This window comes from Heterodontus francisci, chromosome 7 (assembly GCF_036365525.1).
Source record: "Heterodontus francisci isolate sHetFra1 chromosome 7, sHetFra1.hap1, whole genome shotgun sequence".
In the NCBI taxonomy this organism is placed as follows: domain Eukaryota; kingdom Metazoa; phylum Chordata; class Chondrichthyes; order Heterodontiformes; family Heterodontidae; genus Heterodontus; species Heterodontus francisci.
Genome location: NC_090377.1, coordinates 9,037,793 through 9,057,296, shown reverse-complemented (window position 1 = coordinate 9,057,296; position 19,504 = coordinate 9,037,793). Strand labels below are relative to the sequence as shown.

General features: G+C 46.0%; 1 protein-coding gene across 1 annotated transcript in view; it reads left to right on the top strand.

Annotated features, from left to right (window-relative positions):
* The first annotated feature begins 6,944 nt into the window (after positions 1–6,944).
* si:ch211-67e16.11 (uncharacterized) overlaps positions 6,945–19,504 on the top strand; it is a 100,421-nt gene continuing 87,861 nt past the window's right edge. The window contains exons 1-4 of the mRNA XM_068034459.1: positions 6,945–7,612; positions 12,860–13,132; positions 15,512–15,682; positions 17,516–17,647. Coding sequence (XP_067890560.1) covers positions 7,204–7,612; positions 12,860–13,132; positions 15,512–15,682; positions 17,516–17,647 — 985 coding nt within the window. The 5' untranslated portion in view covers positions 6,945–7,203. The remainder of the gene's footprint in view (positions 7,613–12,859; positions 13,133–15,511; positions 15,683–17,515; positions 17,648–19,504) is intronic.

The following is a 19,504-nucleotide window of genomic DNA, read 5'->3' as shown; positions in this document are numbered from 1 at the left end:
AACAGTACCAAGTTGACATTCCAACAACTGCAAAGGAAATCAGTTTTCTTCAGTACGGGAGTTAGTTGCCTCACAACCCTTCCATTCCATTTTACATACAATGTACATTTTACAGCTAAACCATATTTAGTGTATACAGCCTGAGGGGTTTCCCTTGGATCCAGCCCCTCGGTTCACTATGGCATGAGGACCTTACACAGTGGTCTTTCCCCATTGAGGCTTTGCGGCAGCTGCCCCAAGCTTTAGTGCGTCCCTCAGCACGTAGTCCTGGACCTTGGAATGTGCCAGTCTGCAACATTCGGTCGTGGACAACTCTTTGCACTGGAAGACCAGCAAGTTTCGGGCAGACCAGAGAGAGTCTTTCACCGAATTGATGGTCCTCCAGCAGCAGTTGATGTCTATCTTGGTGTGCGTCCCTGGGAACAGCCCATAGAGCACAGACTCCTGTGTTACAGAGCTACTTGGGATGAACCTTATCCAAAAACAACTGCATCTCTTTTCACACCTGCTTTGCAAAGACACATTCCAGAAGGAGGTGGGCAACTGTCTCTTCCCCACCACAGCCACCTCGAGGGCAACGTGTGGAGGGGGCGAGACTTCGAGCGTGCAGGAAGGATCAGATGGGGAGGGCCCATCTCTCCAACAGCCAAGCTACATCCTGGTGTTTGTTTGAAAGTTCTGGTGATGAGGCATTCTGCCAATTGACTTTGGCGGTCTGCTCAGGGAACCATCCGACAGGATCCACCATCTCCTTTTCCCGTAGGGCCTTGAGGACATTCCGTGCAGACCACTGCCTGATAAATTGGTGGTCAAAGGTGTTTTTCCGCAAAAACATTTCCACGAAGGATAGGTGGTATGATATGGTCCAACTGGATGGAGTGTTCCGCGGCAATGTGACCAGACCCATCCTTTGCAACACCGGGGACAGATAGAACCTCAGCACGTAGTGACACTTGGTATTTGCGTACTGGGGCTCTACACACAGTTTGATGCAGCCGCGCACAAAGGTGGTCATCAGGATGAGGGCGACGTTGGGAACGTTTTTTCTGCCCTTATCCAGAGGTTTGAACATCATGTCCCTCCGGACCCGGTCCATTTTGGATCTCCAGATAAAGCGGAAAATGGCTCGGATGACCGCCACGGTGCAGGAGTGGGATATGGGCCAGACCTTTAGTTTAGTTTTAGTTTAGTTTAGAGATACAGCACTGAAACAGGCCCTTCGGCCCACCGAGTCTGTGCCGACCATCAACCACCCATTTATACTAATGCTACACTAATCCCATATTCCTACCACATCCCCACCTGTCCCTATATTCCCCTACCACCTACCTATACTAGGGGCAATTTATAATGACCAATTTACCTACCAACCTGCAAGTCGTTTGGCTGTGGGAGGAAACCGGAGCACCCAGAGAAAACCCACGCAGACACAGGGAAAACTTGCAAACTCCACACAGGCAGTACCCAGAATTGAACCCGGGTCGCTGGAGCTGTGAAGCTGCGGTGCTAACCACTGCGCCACCTGTGTCACATACAGCCACAACTTGAGCGCCTCGCACCTGATGACCAGGTTCTTACCCACAATGGAGAGAGATTGCTGCTCCCACATGCTCAGCTTATGGTGTACCATGGCTACTCACTCCTTCCAGGTTTTGGCGCACGCCCGGCCCTTCGGAACCAGATCCCCAGCACCTTCAGGTAGTCTGACCTGATGGTGAAGGGGGCAAAGGATCGGTCAGCCCAGTTCTCAAAGAGCATGGCCTCGCTCTTGCCATGATTTACTTTGGCTCCCGAGGAACTGGTCGCAGATGCTCATTAGTCTGCGAATGGACAGCGGGTCCGAGCAGAAGAGGGCGACGTCGTCCATGTACAGAGAGGCTTTGACCCGAGTGGCTCGCTGCCTGGGATTGTCACTCCTCTAATGCCCGCATCCTTCCTAATGGACTCAGAAGGTTCTATACAGCAAACAAACAAGATGGGAGAGAGGACAGCCCTGCCTGACTTCAGATTGGATCGGGAAACTCTCTGATTCCCACCCATTGATTGAGACTACACTACTGATGTAATACACTAAGTTCAACCCTCCTCTTGGTGGCGCTCGCACTCTGTCGAAGAATGAAGTTAGTGGCTGGAGAATTAAATCATTACAGACAGAGGACACATCAAGGTGATGTGATGTGAGTAAATGTACATTACCTACTATTTAACTTTCTCTCTGCAAAAATGGAACTAGTGCATTCGGACTTAACATTAGAGGGAGTTGTGTGTGAATCAATCCATGTGACTCTGTCTGTCCATATGGAAGTTTGAATCCGTCTTCAGCCTCACTACACTTCAGGAAGGATGTGAGGGTCCTTGGGAGGGTGCAGAGGAGATTTACCAGAATGGTTCCAGGGATGGAGGATTTTATTTACAAGGTTAGATTGGAAAAGCTGGGTTTGTTCTTAGAACAACGGAGTTGTAATAGAAGTGTACAAGATTATGACAGACTTAGATAAGTTAGGCAAGGAAAACCTATTCCCAAAAACTAATGATACAAGGACTAGGGGACACAGATTGAAGGTTTTGGGGCAAGAGATGCAGGGGGAATATGAGGAAGGACTTTTTTACACAGCGGGTGCTAATGAGCTGGAATTCGCTGCCCACAAGGGTGGTGGAAGTGAAGATGATCAATTACTTCAAAAGGAAGTTGGATGGCCACCTGAGAGAAATAGACTTTCAGGGCTATGCGGATCGAGCAGGGGAGTGGGACTGACTGCACAGCTCTGTGGAGAGCTGGCATGGTCTCAATAAGCTGAATGGCCTCCTTCTGTGCTGTAAAATGACTCTATGATCCTGAAGCTAGACAACTAGCTCCAGGAAGCTGAGTCTCTGGGCAAAGCTTTCTGTGTGTTTGCCTCCTCTGTTATTGCAGTTTCTAAAAGCCCTCTTGCACCTCCTTCATTATCTCTTTGCTCCTCTGCCTCCTCTTCACTCCAGTAGACTGCAGTTAAAACAGCTCCCATAATCAGATTTGCCAAAATACAGCCCAAAGCAAGCAGTGAACACAACCAACAGGGAAGTGAAGGGGCAGCTGTGAAGCAGCATGTTTACTTACACTGCAACTCCGTTACATTCAGTGCACGAATCAGTTAGCACCCAATCCAAGGGTTCCCCTGTAACCTTGCTGACCTGCACTGCACCAGTTCAGATCAGATCGGGTCCTAATTACACTCACAGATATTCATGCACCTTCCCCCTCTCAGAATGGAGACACATCAATCCTGATACCAACCACTGTTAAAATTGCAGTGCAGAACACAGTGGGACGGGGGTGGGATTACTGTTTCTGGGATATTAACTACTCGCCTAACTCATTCCTGCCCGTTGTGGTAAGGGTGAGGTTAAATCGAGGCCAGAGTATCTTGACAGGCCGAGGAGTTGTCTGTTACTCAATCCAACTGTCACTCTGACTTCCCCCCTCCACTCAGCCTAGCTGCTATTCAATCCATATTACAAACTGACTGCGTTCAACAGGTACTTTCTCAGGCTAATGCAAAAGCGAAACACTGCAGATGATGGAAAATCTGAAATCAAAACAGAAAGTGCTGGAAATACTCAGCAGGTCAGGCAGCATCTGTGCAGACAGAAACAGAGTTAACGTTTCAGGTCTGTGACCTTTCATCAGAACTGGCCTTTCTCGGGCTGAGCAACATGCACAGGTGACTGACTTTATCAAACTGTTGAACTGTATCTCGACATCTGCACCCCACACAGACATCCCACCACCCCGGTGTAACCTGTGGCCACACTGTGGGTTGCCGATGGTTAGCTAAGATGGCAATAATCCTGTGTTGTATTTCAGAAGGATGAGGTCATTCAATCCCACTGAGACACCCAGTCAAAGACTGTGAGGGGAGGGACTGAAAATCTGGGAGCAAGGATTTCCGGCAACCCAAAGGCTGGACTGTGAGATGTTGCTGTGATTTCCACACACACACCTTTATTCACATCAGAGAATCAACCGAGGCCCACTCTTGGGGGGAAATAAATGATCCCAAGGTATTATTTTAAAAAGAGAGCAGGGAAGTTCTCCCCAGTTTTCGGGACAATATTTATCCCTCACCCAATCTCAGTAAAAAAAAAAGTTTGATTATCTGTCATTTATCTCATTGTTATTTGTGAGATCTTGCTCTGTGCAAATTAGCTCCCTTGTTTTCCTACATTACACCACTGACTTTGAAAGTACTTCATTGGCTGGAAAGCACTTTGCGACCTCCTGAATTTGTGAAAGGTGCTTTGGAAATGGGGGTTCAGCATGACAGGCCCATGGAAAAACATGCATTAATCCTCTGTTCTGGGCATCTGCTTGAGCTGTTGAAGGTTTGTTCTGCTGAATCCTGGGATCCTGATAAATCCCATTGATCCTGATAAATCCTTGGTATCCTGATGACTCCCCAGTTCCTCAAAAACTCCCAGTATCCTGATAAATCCCACTCCCACATCATTACCTCTGATGTCCCCACAAGGATCTATCTTCAACCCCCCCCTCCTATTTCTCATCCACATGCTGCCCCTCGGCGACATCATTCAAAAATACGGTGTTGGTTACCACATGTATGCTAATGACAGCAAGCTCTACCTCACCACCACCTCTCTCAATACCCCACCTACACAGAAATTGTCACATTGCTGGTCTGATGTCTAACATTGAATCAGCAGAAATTTCTTCCAACTAAGAACTAAGAAGACCTTAAGAAATCGCCTTCAGTCCCCTCTACAAACTTTGTTCCCTGCCACAAACTCCATTCCTCTCCCTGGTAACTGTCCGAAGCTGAACCAGACTTGGTATCCTGATAAATCTCCAGTTCTTCATGGTTTCATTTTTGACCTCGGGATGAGCTTCCAAACATGTATCCGCACCATCACTAAGACTGCCTATTTCCACCTGTTTTTATATTCGTTCTTGGGATGTGAGTCTCACTGGCAAGGTCAGCATTTATTGTCCATCCCTAACTGCACTTGAATTGGTGGTGGTGAGCCACATACAACTGAGTGGCTGCTGGGCCATTTCAGAGGGCAATTAAGAATCAACTACATTGGTATGGGTCATGTAGGTCAGACTAGGTAAGGAGGGCAGATATCCTCCCCTGAAGGACATTAGTGAACCACATGGAACATAGGACTTAGGAGCAGGAGTAGGCCATTCGGCCCTTTGCATCTGCTCCGCCTTTTGATAAGATCATGGCTGATCTGGTTGTGGTCTCAAACTCCACTTTCCTGTCTGTTCCCCATAACCTTTGACTCCCTTGTCTATCAAAAATCTATCCAGCTCAGCCTTGAATAAATAGATTGTTACGACAATCCGGTAGTTTCATGATCACCATTACTGAGACCAGCATTTTATTCCAGATTTATTAATTAATTGAATTGAAATTCCTTCAGCTGCTGTGGTGGGATTTGAACTCGTGCCTCTGGAGCATTAGTCTGGGTCTCCAGATTACTAGTCCATTTAACATTAATGCTGTGGTACCGTACTCCTCTCGAATATCAGCTGACTCCACCCCTACCTCAGCTCATCTGCTGCTGAAACCGTCATCCAAGCCTTTGTTACCTCTAGACTCGATTATTTCAATGCTCTACTGGCTGCACCCCACCCCCCCCCCCCACCACATTCAACCCTCTGTAAACTCGAGGTCATCCAAAACTCTGCTGTCCGTGTACTAACTCCAAAGTATTGTTCATCCATCACCCCTGTGCTCACTGACCTGCATTATCTCCCAGTTCAGCAATCCTCAATTTCAAAATTCTCATCCTTGTTTTCAAATCCCTCCATGGTCTCACCCCTCCCTATCTCTGTAACCTCCTCCAGCTCCACAACCCTCCCTATCTCTGTAACCTCCTCCAGCTCCACAACCCTCCCTATCTCTGTAACCTCCTCCAGCCCCTACAACCCTCCCTATCTCTGTAACCTCCTCCAGCCCCACAACCCTCCCTATCTCTGTAACCTCCTCCAGCTCCACAACCCTCCCTATCTCTGTAACCTCCTCCAGCTCCACAACCCTCCCTATCTCTGTAACCTCCTCCAGCCCCACAACCCTCCCTATCTCTGTAACCTCCTCCAGCTCCACAACCCTCCCTATCTCTGTAATCTCCTCCAGCCCCACAACCCTCCCTGTCTGTAACCTCCTCCAGCCCCTACAACCCTCCGAGATCTCTGTAACCTTCTCCAGCCCCTACAACCCTCCCTATCTCTGAAACCTCCTCCAGCCCCACAACCCTCCCTATCTCTGTAATCTCCTCCAGGCCCACAACCCTCCCTATCTCTGTAATCTCCTCCAGCCCCACAACCCTCCCTGTCTCTGTAACCTCCTCCAGCCCCACAACCCTCCCTGTCTCTGTAATCCCCTCCAGCCCCACAACCCTCCCTGTCTCTGTAATCTCCTCCAGCCCCACAACCCTCCGAGATCTCTGTGCTCCTCTAATTCTGGCCTCTTTACAACTCCGATTTTCATTGCGTTGGCAGCTGTGCCTTCTCTTTGACACAGCTTTCCGTCACCTGTCCTAATATCTCCATGTGTGGCTCCGTGCCAAATGTTGTTCCATAACGCTCCTGTGAAGCATCTTGGGTTAAAGGCGGTATATAAATGCAAGTTGCTGTTGTTTTAAATCCTCAGAATTCTGATAAATGCCTGGGATCCTAGACTCTCTGTGTGATGACTGTGGGAATAGTTTCAGACTGGATTTGAGTGTGTATTTGTGTGTATGTATGAGGGAGCGTCTGTGTGTGTGTGTGTGTGAGGGACTCTCTCTCTCTCTCTCTCTGTGAGGGAGCCTCTGGCTGCTAGCTTCTGCCGTGGGGCTGATACTGTGAGCTGAGTTGAGAGATGAGAGGCTACCAAGTCCCGCCCAGCTGCTGGTGTCAGGCTGTGGAGGGTGGAGTCGGAACCAGTATTTTGTAGAACTGACTTCAAGCTGCTCTGGTGTCTCCCCACAGTTTGAAGCAGTCAGTTCTGCAGCCTGTTCCCTCCTAAGGTGCTGCTGAGTGTGTGTGTGTGTGTCTTCAGCTCACTGACTGAGGAGACTGCAGGGACTCTGCGTGTGTGTCTGACTCTGCATCTCTGGAAGATTGACTTTGACCAGTTTTTTTAAAGCAGTATCACCAGTGTGTGGGATTCCTCTCCCCCTCTCCCGGGGACCCTGTGCTGTCTGGTGATCCCGGTCATGAGCTGGCGCTGGGAATGGCTGCTGTCCATGGCGATTCTCGTCGAACTGTTGGGGGCCGAGGGGTCGCAGTTCAAGGCTGCCCGGCTGCATCGCTGGTCCATGGCCAGCCTAGGCTACCTTAAATCCAGCCTGTGTCAGCGGGTCTCCTTTCTGTCGGACTCTGAGTGCAAGCGACTGGCAGAGATCCCGCAGACGGCCGTGGCGGTCTATGCCGCCGAGCCCCGGGCTGGGGAGAAGCTGCTGACCATCCTTCCGGACTCCGGCCTCAGCTTGGGATCTCCCCATGACGCTGTCATCACCCTCGACCCCAGCCCAGAGCTAAGCTTTGGCCACCCGGTCACTGTCTTCTACATCGACTTCAACGTGAATGAGCGGAGGTGTGGGACCCGGGAGGGACTGTATTTAGGTAAGGATCAGAGGGGTCTTCTCTTGCATCACTACTACATCCCTTGATTTCCTTCGTTCTAACATTCGTGGCTGTGCCTTCAGCTGCCTGGGCCCTAAGCTCCAAAATTCCTTCCCTAAACCTCTCCACCTCTCTCTCCTCCTTCAAGACATTCTTTAAAAAACTACCTCTTTAGCTAAGCTTGTCACCTGTCCTAATATCTCCTATGTGTCCTCGGTGTCGATTAGTTGTCTAATAATGCTCCTGTGAAACATCTCGTGACCTTTTTTTAACTAGGTTAAAGATGCTATATTAATGTAAATTGTTGTTGTGTAATGTTGGATTAATTCTGTTGCTGTTGACTGAACTAAGGTTAGAGGTTAAGTGACTGCATGGCTGGGGACTGATTCGAGATAACCAGAGGAGAATTAGACAGTATGAGCCACAGGGAGTGGGGAGGACAGAGAGACTGAAAAATAAATGGAAAGAAAGAGCAAAACAATATTGAGAATATAGGATGAAAAGTCAAGGCTAAATGTGGAGTGATGAAAAGAGTTCTAACAGATTCAAACTCAAAATGAAATGTGAAGGTAAAATAGTCAGAACACAGACAATGATCCTGAGAACAACAACAATTCATTAATTTTTAATATTAATATTTTAATCAACTGTGGTCTGCGATTTGGTTTAACTGGATTTCTTGTATAAAGTTAGGGGTCAGAGAAAGCAAAATAAAAACATAACAGAAGAGAAATAAGATTGGAAGCGATTGGATGAGAGGCAGTGACTGTGTCCATCAGTGTGGGAGTCTGTGGGACCGTTTCTGATTGTGTGGGAGTCTGTGTCTGACTGTGTGGGAGTCTGTGTCTGACTGTGGGAGTCTATCTCTGACTGTGTGGGAGTCGGTGTCTGACTGTGTGGGAGTCTATCTCTGACTGTGTGGGAGTCTGTGTCTGACTGTGTGGGAGTCTGTGTCTGACTGTGGGAGTCTATCTCTGACTGTGTGGGAGTCTGTGTCTGACTGTGTGGGAGTCTGTGTCTGACTGTGGGAGTCTATCTCTGACTGTGGGAGTCTATCTCTGACTGTGTGGGAGTCTATGTCTGACTGTGTGGGAGTCTATCTCTGACTGTGTGGGAGTCTGTGTCTGACTGCGTGGGAGTCTGTGTCTGACTGTGGGAGTCTATCTCTGACTGTGTGGGAGTCTGTGTCTGACTGTGTGGGAGTCTGTCTCTGACTGTGTGGGGGTCTGTCTCTGACTGTGTGGGGGTCTGTCTCTGACTGCGGGAGTCTATCTCTGACTGTGTGGGAGTCTGTGTCTGACTGTGTGCGAGTCTGTGTCTGACTTTGTGCGAGTCTGTGTCTGACTGTGTGCGAGTCTGTATCTGACTATATGGGAGTTTGTGTCTGACTGTGTGGGAGTCTGTGTCTGACTTTGTAGGACTCTGTGTCTGACTGTGTGGGAGTCTGTATCTGACTGTATTGGTCTGTGTCTGACTGTGTGGGAGTCTGTATCTGACTGTGTTGGTCTGTGTCTGACTGTGTTGGTCTGTGTCTGACTGTGTGGGAGTCTGTATCTGACTGTGTGGGAGTCTGTATCTGACTGTGTTGGTCTGTGTCTGACTGTGTTGGTCTGTGTCTGACTGTGTGGGAGTCTGTATCTGACTATGTGGGAGTCTGTGTCTGACTGTGTGGGAGTCTGTATCTGACTGTGTTGGTCTGTGTCTGACTATGTGGGAGTCTGTGTCTGACTATGTGGGAGTCTGTGTCTGACTGTGTGCGAGTCTGTATCTGACTGTGTTGGTCTGTGTCTGACTATTTGGGAGTCTGTGTCTGACTGTGTGGGAGTCTGTATCTGACTGTGTTGATGTGTCTGACTATGTGGGAGTCTGTGTCTGACTGTGTGGGAGTCTGTATCTGACTGTATTGGTCTGTGTCTGACTGTGTGGGAGTCTGTATCTGACTGTGTTGGTCTGTGTCTGACTGTGTTGGTCTGTGTCTGACTGTGTGGGAGTCTGTATCTGACTGTGTGGGAGTCTGTATCTGACTGTGTGGGAGTCTGTATCTGACTGTGTTGGTCTGTGTCTGACTGTGTGGGAGTCTGTATCTGACTGTGTGGGAGTCTGTATCTGACTGTGTTGGTCTGTGTCTGACTATGTGGGAGTCTGTGTCTGACTATGTGGGAGTCTGTGTCTGACTGTGTGCGAGTCTGTATCTGACTGTGTTGGTCTGTGTCTGACTATTTGGGAGTCTGTGTCTGACTGTGTGGGAGTCTGTATCTGACTGTGTTGATGTGTCTGACTGTGTGGGAGTCTGTATCTGACTGTGTGGGAGTCTGTATCTGACTGTGTTGGTCTGTGTCTGACTATTTGGGAGTCTGTGTCTGACTGTGTGGGAGTCTGTATCTGACTGTGTTGATGTGTCTGACTATGTGGGAGTCTGTATCTGACTGTGTTGGTCTGTGTCTGACTATGTGGGAGTCTGTGTCTGACTATGTGGGAGTCTGTGTCTGACTGTGTGCGAGTCTGTATCTGACTGTGTTGGTCTGTGTCTGACTATTTGGGAGTCTGTGTCTGACTGTGTGGGAGTCTGTATCTGACTGTGTTGATGTGTCTGACTATTTGGGAGTCTGTGTCTGACTGTGTGCGAGTCTGTATCTGACTGTGTTGATGTGTCTGACTATGTGGGAGTCTGTGTCTGACTGTGTTGGTGTGTATCTGACTGTGTGGGAGTCTGTATCTGACTATGTGGGAGTCTGTGTCTGACTGTGTGGGAGTCTGTATCTGACTGTGTTGGTCTGTGTCTAGATTCAGTCCCCAGTACTGGGTTTGAGTTTGGTTCTTGTAATCGGCAGAGTTGGATTGGGTTTTTTATGTGCTTTTGGATTTCTGAAATACTTTGGGAGTTTGGGAGCTCGTAGAATTGGGCGTTTTGTGCCTATTTTTTACATGTGTGTGTCAGTGAATATTTCTGTGTTTACATACTGATGGTTATATGTTGTTGGGTTTAGTTATATATTGATAGTTATTGCTGGTTATATATGGTTATATTTTCTTGGTTAATGTTATATGTTGACAGTTATTTCTGGCCATTGTTATATAGTGTTTATTATGGTTTTATATTCCTGGTTATGGTTATAATTTTGATTTTTATTTGTACTCCTGATGTTGATGGAACCTCAGCGGGAAACAGAGAAAACTGAGTGAGAGGAAGTGACAGTATTCCGTGATGCTCTCATGTTTGATCAGGTTACATGGAGTTGAACAGATGCTGAGGGTTTAGACATCACCTCCCCTCACTCCTTCCCAGGGGCACTGACCCTCCCTGGGGCAAAGAATCCCACGGGAGCCAGCTGCTCTCTAATATCTCAGCCCTTCTAAGAGTACAGTAGCATAGTGGTTATGTTACTAGACTAGTAATCCAGAGGCCTGGACTAATGAACAGGAAACATGAGTTTAAATCCCACCACAGCAGCTGGGGAATTTAAATTAAATAAATCTGGAATAAAAAGCTAGTATCAGTAATGGTGACCATGTAACTACTGGATTGTCCTAAAATCTTATCTGCTTCCCTAATGAGATTTTGGGAAGGAAATCCACTGTCTTTATCTGGTTTATATATAACGCCAGATCCACAGCAATGTGGTTGACTCTTAATTGCCCTCTGAAATGACACAACAAGCCACTCAGTTAAGGGCAATTAGGCATGTACAGCAAATGCCGGTCTTGCCCACATCCTGTAAATAAATTTTTAAAAATTGTGAGCTTAGACATTGAGTGTTAGCTGTCTATTCCACCATGTGGGGCACCACAGCTGAGCCTAAAGAAGCCCACAACCCACATTCACACCGGCAGCCTCACTGGATACAATCAGGAGGGAAATCCTGGCTGAATTTCCATACCTGCCCACCACCCCAGCCCCTGCCAATAGCCCGAAGAAATGGAGGCCAAATACAAGAAAGTACAACCACGGGACCTCCCAAATAACCGCAGTACCTTTTGAATGCACATCAGTGCAGTACCAACGGAGTGCTGCACTGTCAGAGGTGCCGTCTTTCAGATGAGCGTTAAACCGTGGCCCCATGTGCTGTTTCAGGTGGATGTAGAAGATCCCATGACACTGTTTGGAAAGAGTAGGGGAATTCTCTCTGGTGTCCTCGTTCAATATTTACATCTCAACTAACAACACTAAAAAAACAGATCAACTGGTTACCCAATTAATTAATTTGTTGTCCGTGTGGGATCTTGCTGTGCACAAATTGATTGCCATGTTTCACATCTTCTAAAGCTGTGAAGCACTCTGGGATGTCCCGAGGATGTGAAAGAAATTAGAGAATTAGGAGATTGTTTACCTTGTAGCTAAACACAGCAGGTTACAGTTTACAGACTACAAGGTCACAGAGACAGTGAATGGTGCTTTTAAGGTTCAGGGAATCTATGTTTGCCAATATGGTCATTGGAATTGAACATTGTGGGTTTCATAAATAAGGACACGGAGCACAAGAGTAAAGAAAGAATGATTCATATGTACAACAACTCACATTTATATCGTGACTTTAAGGCCGAATGGCCTCCGTCTGCACTGTAACGATTCTGTGATAATGTGAAATGTCTCAAAGGCATTTCACAGGAGCTTTATCAAACAGAATTTTACACCAAACTACATAATGAGGAGAGGTGACCAAAAGCTTGGTCAAAGTGGCAGGTTTGAAGAGGCATCTTAAAGGAGGAGGGAGAGGTGGAGAGGTTTAGGAAGGGAATTCCAGAGCAACTAAAGGCACAGCAGCCAATGGTAGAACGATTAAAATTGGAGATGCGCAAGAGAGCAGAATTAGAGGAACGCAGAGATCTCGGAGGGTTTAGGGCTGGAAGAGATTGCAGAGATAGGGAGGGATGAGGCTATGGGGGGATTTGAAAACAAGGATGAGAATTTTAAAATCTATGTAGGGCAACGAGCACAGCCGGGGGGTGGGGGGAACGGGGGTGGTGATGGGGGAATAGACACGGCATAAATTAAAGATCATCCACCAATAGAATAAAGGCAGGAAACAGGAGCTAATTTTCTTCTGCAGAAATTGATGCTCAGCTAGAAAGAGATAACAGAATCCAAAAGGGCTTTTTAAAGGGAAGTTAATAAATACATGATGAAGATTTAAAAGGGGGTGGGAGAAGGCAGGGGTGATGGGCTGAATGGCCTCCTGTGCTGTGGATAAGGTGAGCAGTATGTTGACATGATTCAGTCTCCTTTGATGAAGATGATCTGCTCCCCAGGTAACTATGAGTGCATGACCCTGGCCCTGAAGAGCCGCTGTGAGAATCTGTTGAAAAGGAGGACCAGTCGTAACGAGCGACACAACGCCAAAGATCGAGCAAGGAAGAGACTGAAGGCCCAGGCTGCCAAGGACAGTCTGAAGAAGGAGGTCCATAATTCTGGGGGTCGGTCCCGCAGAGAGGAGCGGCTTGTGGGACTGTGCGAGATACATTTTATACCTCTGGTGGTGGGGCAGAAGGACGGGCACAAAGAGCAGAGACTCCGGTGTGTAGGTTGGTGTTTTCCTTAACTCTTACCTTCATCGTCTTTAGCGCACAATCCCCAGGGTAGGTACAGCATGGGTTAGATACAGAATAAAGCTCCCTCTACAATGACCCATCAGAAGCTCCCTTTACACTATCCCATCAATAAAGCTCTCTTATGGTTGAGGCTCTGCACTGAGAATTTGTAAGATGTTTCCATTTGACTCATTTCCTTTCGCCCTGGTTCCTTTGTTAACTTTGAAATAATAATTAGGATTCACCTGGTCTAACCCATTGAATGTTTTATAGTCATTGACAAATTCTTTTTTTGAATGAAGTTTGCCAGAAAAAGAATGGGAGTAATTTTAACCCAAGTTGCTGGGCAGCAATGGAACACCTGATATTGTCCTCAATGGAGAAGATTCCTGGGAGGAGAGGGATGACTTATGAGGAGAAATTGAGTAGAATAGGCCTATATTGTCTGGAGTTTATAAGAATGATACGGAGGGGTGGGGGGGGGGAGGTGGGGGGGAGATGGTGGCCTAGTGATAATGTCACTGGGCTAGTAATCCAGAACTCCAGGCTAATGCCCTGGGAACATGGGTTCAAATACCACCAGGGTAATTAATTAAATAAAAATCTGGAATTGAAATCTAGTCTCAGTAATTGTGCCATGAAACTATCATCGTTTGTTGTAGAAACTCATCTGGTTCACTAATGTCCTTTAGGGAAGGAAATCTGCTGTCCGTACCTGGTCTGGCCTACATGTGACTCCAGACCCACAGCAATGTGGTTAACTGTTAACGCCCCTCTGAAATGGCCAAGCAAGTTACTCAGTTGTCAAGGGCAATTAGGGATGGGCAACAAATGCTGGCCTTGCCAGTGACGCCCACATCCCATGAAAGAATAAAAAAAACTAATGGAAAAGTATAAAATTCTGAGAGGGTTTGAAAAGACTGTTTCTCCACATCACTGCCCTGACTCTCAATCTCCTTTGCTCCAAGGAGAACAACCCCAGCTTCGCAACCTAACCTTGTAGGTAAAATCCCCCATCCCTGGAACCATTCTGGTAATTCTCCTCTCTAACCTCTCAAGGACCCTCACATCCTTCCTAAAGTGTGTTGACCAGAACTGCATGCAATACTCCAGTTGTGGCCTAACCAGAGCTTTTTAAAGGTTCAGCACAACTTCCCTGCTTTTGTACTCAAAACAACCATTTATGAAGCCCAGGATCCTATACGCGCAGTGGTTAGCACCGCAGCCTCACAGCTCCAGGGACCCGGGTTCGCTTCCGGGTACTGCCTGTGTGGAGTTTGCAAGTTCTCCCTGTGTCTGCGTGGGTTTTCTCCGGGTGCTCCGGTTTCCTCCCACAAGCCAAAAGACTTGCAGGTTGATAGGTAAATTGGCCATTATAAATTGTCACCAGTATAGGTAGGTGGTAGGGAAATATAGGGACAGGTGGGGATGTTTGTTGGGAATATGGGATTAGTATAGGATTAGTATAAATGGGTGGTTGATGTTCGGCACAGACTCGGTGGGCCGAAGGGCCTGTTTCAGTGCTGTATCTCTAATCAAAATCTAATCAATATGTCCTGCCACCTTTAAAGATCTATGTACATAATCCCAGGTCCCTTTGTTCCTGCACTCTAGAATTGTGCAATTTAGTCTATGTTGCCTCTCCTTATCCCTTCTGCCAAAATGCATCACATCACACTTTTCTGTATGAAATTCCATTGTCCACTTGTCTGCCCATTCTGCTAGCCTATATCCTGTTGCAGTTGATTGGTATTATCTTCACTGTCTGCCACACCTCCAAGTTTGGTATTATTGACAAATTTTGAAATTTCACACTGTATTCCAATATTCAAGTCATTTATAAATATCAAAACTATATATTCTAACTGGGGGGGTCAGTCTCAGGATAAGGGGTGGCCATTTAGGACTGAGATGAATAGAAATGTCTTCACAGAGGGTTGTGAATCTTTGGAATTCTCTACCCTAGACAGCAGCGAATGCTCAGCCATTCAGTATATTTGAGACTAGGATTGCTAGATTTTGGAGACTAAGGGAAGTAAGAGATGTGAGAATAGTACGGGAAGGTGGAGTTGGGGTTAAGGGGCCATACAGCCTACCCTGCTCCTATTTCTTATGTAAAATCAGGAGGGTTGTGAAAATAGCACTGCATCCAATCCCAATAGTTCCCGATGGTTGGGTTAGGGTAAAATTAACCACAGAATATTTTGGGGGAGGCAGAATTTGATTGTTGATTCCCAGGTTTCAATCTAGGATTAAATCTCAGTCACAACCTTGAAGATTTGCTTTAAAGAACCTTCCCCTGTCCCCCTGCATCAGACTTGATCTTGGTTTGAAGGATTTGCCCCAAAGTAACATTGTGTTTTCTTGCTTCAGAACAGAAGGGTTTTGCCGCTTGTCCTCGGCTTCTCACCATCACCAGCCCCAATCCTGCCGCTGCCAACTGTGAGTTAAATAAAAACACACGCCGATGTCATCGGCAACAACTGTCGTCACAGAAATCCTGCCGCATGTATCAGACATGTGACCATGGAGTGCTGCTCTCTGGTGAGATATGTGTGTGTGTATGTATGAGAGAGAGAGTGTGAGAGAAAGATATGGAGACAGAGCACGTGAGAGTGTGAAGGAAGAGGAGGGAGGGATGGATGGAAAGGGGAGAGAGCGAGAAGAAAAAGGAGACAGGGAAGGAAAGAGTGAGAGCGGACAGTGAGGGAGAGGACAAGAGAGGGTACAGGAAGGGAGTGGTAGAGAGGGAGTGGGAAAGGGGAGAATGGGAGAGAGAGAAGGGGAGAGATGGAGGAGCAGAAAGGGATAATGAGAGAGGAGATAAAAAGTGAGAGAGGTGGGGGAGGGAGAGGGAGATAGAGGGAAGAAGAGGGAGGGAGGAAGAGAGACAGGGAGAGAGGGGAGGCAAAGAGTAACAGTAAGTGGCTAAGAGGAATCGAGGTGAAATAGCAATGTGATAATGATCAAAATAATTTTTTCGTGATGCTGGTTAAAGGATTGATATTGGCCCAGCTCTTCTTCAAATATAGCCATGGGACCTTTAACATTCACCTAAGAGGATAGACAGGGCCTCGGTTTAATGTCTCATTCAAAAGACAACACCTCTGACGGTGCAGCACTCCTCAGTACTGCACTGGAGTGTCAGCCTGGATTATGGGCTCAAGTCTCTGGGTCATTTTCTGGTTGACAAGATGTAACGAGTGGTGTGCCACAGGGATCAGTGCTGGGGCCTCAACTTTTTACAATTTAAAGAATGACTTGGATGAAGGGACTGAAGGTATGGTTGCTAACTTTTCTGATGACACAAAGATAGGTAGGAAAGTAAGTTGTGAAGAGGACTTACGGAGGCTTCAAAGGGATATAGATAGGTTAAGTGAGTGGGCAAAGATCTGGCAAATGGAGTATAATGTGGGAAAATGTGAAATTGTCAATTTTGGCAGAAAGAATAAAAAAGAATCATATTATTTAAATGGTGAGAGATTGCAGATACGGAGGGATCTGGGTGTCCTCGTGCATGAATCACAAAAGGTTAGCATGCAGGTACAGCAAGTAATTAGGAAAGTTAATAGATTGTTATTGTTTATTGCAAGGGGAATTGAATACAAAAGTAGGGAGGTTATGCTTCAGTTATACAGGGCATTGGTGAGACCACATCTGGAGTACTGTGTACAGTATTGGTCTCCTTATTTAAGGAAGGATGTAAATGCTGGAAGCAGTTCAGAGAAGGTTTACTAGACTGATACCTGGAATGGGTGGGTTGCCTTTTGAGGAAAGATTGGACAGGCTAGGCTTGTATCAACTGGAATTTAGAAGAGTAAGAGGCGACTTGATTGAAACACATAAGATCCTGACGGGTTTTGACAGGCTGGATGTGGAAAGGATGTTTCTTCTTGTGGAATAATCTCGAACTAGGGGTCACTGTTTAAAGATAAGAGGTCGCCCATTTAAGGCAGAGATGAGGAGAAATTATTTCTCTCAGAGGGTCGTGAGTCTTTGGAATTCTCTTCCTCAAAAGGCAGTGGAAGCAGAGTCTTTGAATATTTTAAAGGCAGAAATAGCTAGATTCTTGATGAACTAGAGGGTGAAAGGTTATTGGGGGGAGGTGGGAATTTGGAGTTGAGATTACAATCAGATCAGCCATGATCTTGCTGAATGGTTCGGCAGGCTCGAGGGGCCGAGTGGCCTACTCCTGCTCCTAATTCATATGTTCATATGAAACCCACAACCGTCTGACTTAGGCAAGAATGCTGCTCCCTCTGCAAAGGCTGACAGCTTGTGTCCAGGTCTCTCTGTGTTAGACGAGTGTTTCAGGAATGAGATTGGTTGCTGCCGACAGATTTGTCTCCTTCATCCTGCTATCTCATTGATTTTCAGGAGGATGGAAGGAGCACCTCACATATCAGCGGCACGTGTATAATGTGTTACGCTTTTACCGAATGCTGCGGAGGAATGGCTTCCGGACAGAGAACATGAAAACATTCTTCGCAGGAGACGGACAGATCTCAGGTAGGTACAGGCACAGCACACTTTATACTGGCAAATATAACCATTCCCCAGTAAATATAGTAACACCACACTCTATACCAGCAAATACAACCATTCACCAGTAAATATAGTTACACCACACTCAAAACCAGCAAATACAACCATTCACCAGTAAATATAGTCACACCACACTCTAAAGCAGCAAATAGAACCATTCTCCAGGAAATATAGTTGCACCACACTCTATACCAGCAAATAGAACTATTCTCCAGTAAATATAGTTAAACCACACTCTATACCAGCAAATAGAACTATTCTCCAGTAAATATAGTTACACCACACTCTAATCCAGCAAATAGAACCATTCACCAGTAAATATAGTTACACCACACTCGAAACCAGCAAATATAAACATTCACCAGAAAATATAGTTACACCACACTCTATACCAGCAAATATAACCATTCCCCAGAAAATATAGTTACACCACACTCTATACCAGCAAATAGAACCATTCCCCAGTAAATATAGTTACACCACACTCTATACCAGCAAATAGAACTATTCTCCAGTAAATATAGTTACACCACACACTGTACCAGAAAATATATCCATTCTCCAGTAAATATAGTTACACCACACTCTATACCAGCAAATATAACCATTCCCCAGTAAATATAGTTACACCGCACACTGTACCAGAAAATATATCCATTCTCCAGTAAATATAGTTACACCACACTCTATACCAGCAAATATAACCATTCCCCAGTAAATATAGTTACACCACACTCTATACCAGCAAATAGAACTATTCTCCAGTAAATATAGTGACACCACACTCTAATCCAGCAAATAGAACCATTCCCCAGTAAATATAGTTACACCGCACACTATACCAGCAAATAGAACCATTCCCCAGTAAATATAGTTACACCACACTCTATACCAGCAAATAGAACTATTCTGCAGTAAATATAGTGACACCACACTCTAATCCAGCAAATAGAACCATTCACCAGTAAATATAGTTACACCACACTCCATACCAGCAAATAGAACTATTCTCCAGTAAATATAGTTACACCACACTCTAATCCAGCAAATAGAACCATTCACCAGTAAATATAGTTACACCACACTCGAAACCAGCAAATAGAACTATTCTCCAGTAAATATAGTTACACCACACTCTAATCCAGCAAATAGAACCATTCACCAGTAAATATAGTTACACCACACTCGAAACCAGCAAATAGAACTATTCTCCAGTAAATATAGTTACACCACACTCTAATCCAGCAAATAGAACCATTCACCAGTAAATATAGTTACACCACACTCAAAACCAGCAAATATAAAAATTCACCAGAAAATATAGTTACACCACACTCTATACCAGCAAATATAACCATTCCCCAGTAAATATAGTTACACCACACTCGAAACCAGCAAATATAACCATTCCCCAGTAAATATAGTTACACCACACTCTAAACCAGCAAATAGAACCATTCTCCAGGAAATATAATTACACCACACTCTACACCAGCAAATAGAACCATTCCCCAGTAAATATAGTTACACCGCACACTATACCAGCAAATATATCCATTCCCCAGTAAATATAGTAACACCACACTCTAAACCAGCAAATATAACCATTCCCCAGTAAATATAGTTACACCACACTCTATACCAGCAAATAGAACCATTCCCCAGTAAATATAGTAACACCACACTCGAGACCAGCAAAGAGAACCATTCCCCAGTAAATATAGTTACACCACACTCCAAACCAGCAAATAGAACCATTCACCAGGAAATATAGTCACACCACACTCAAAACCAGCAATTATAACCATTCCCCAGTAAATA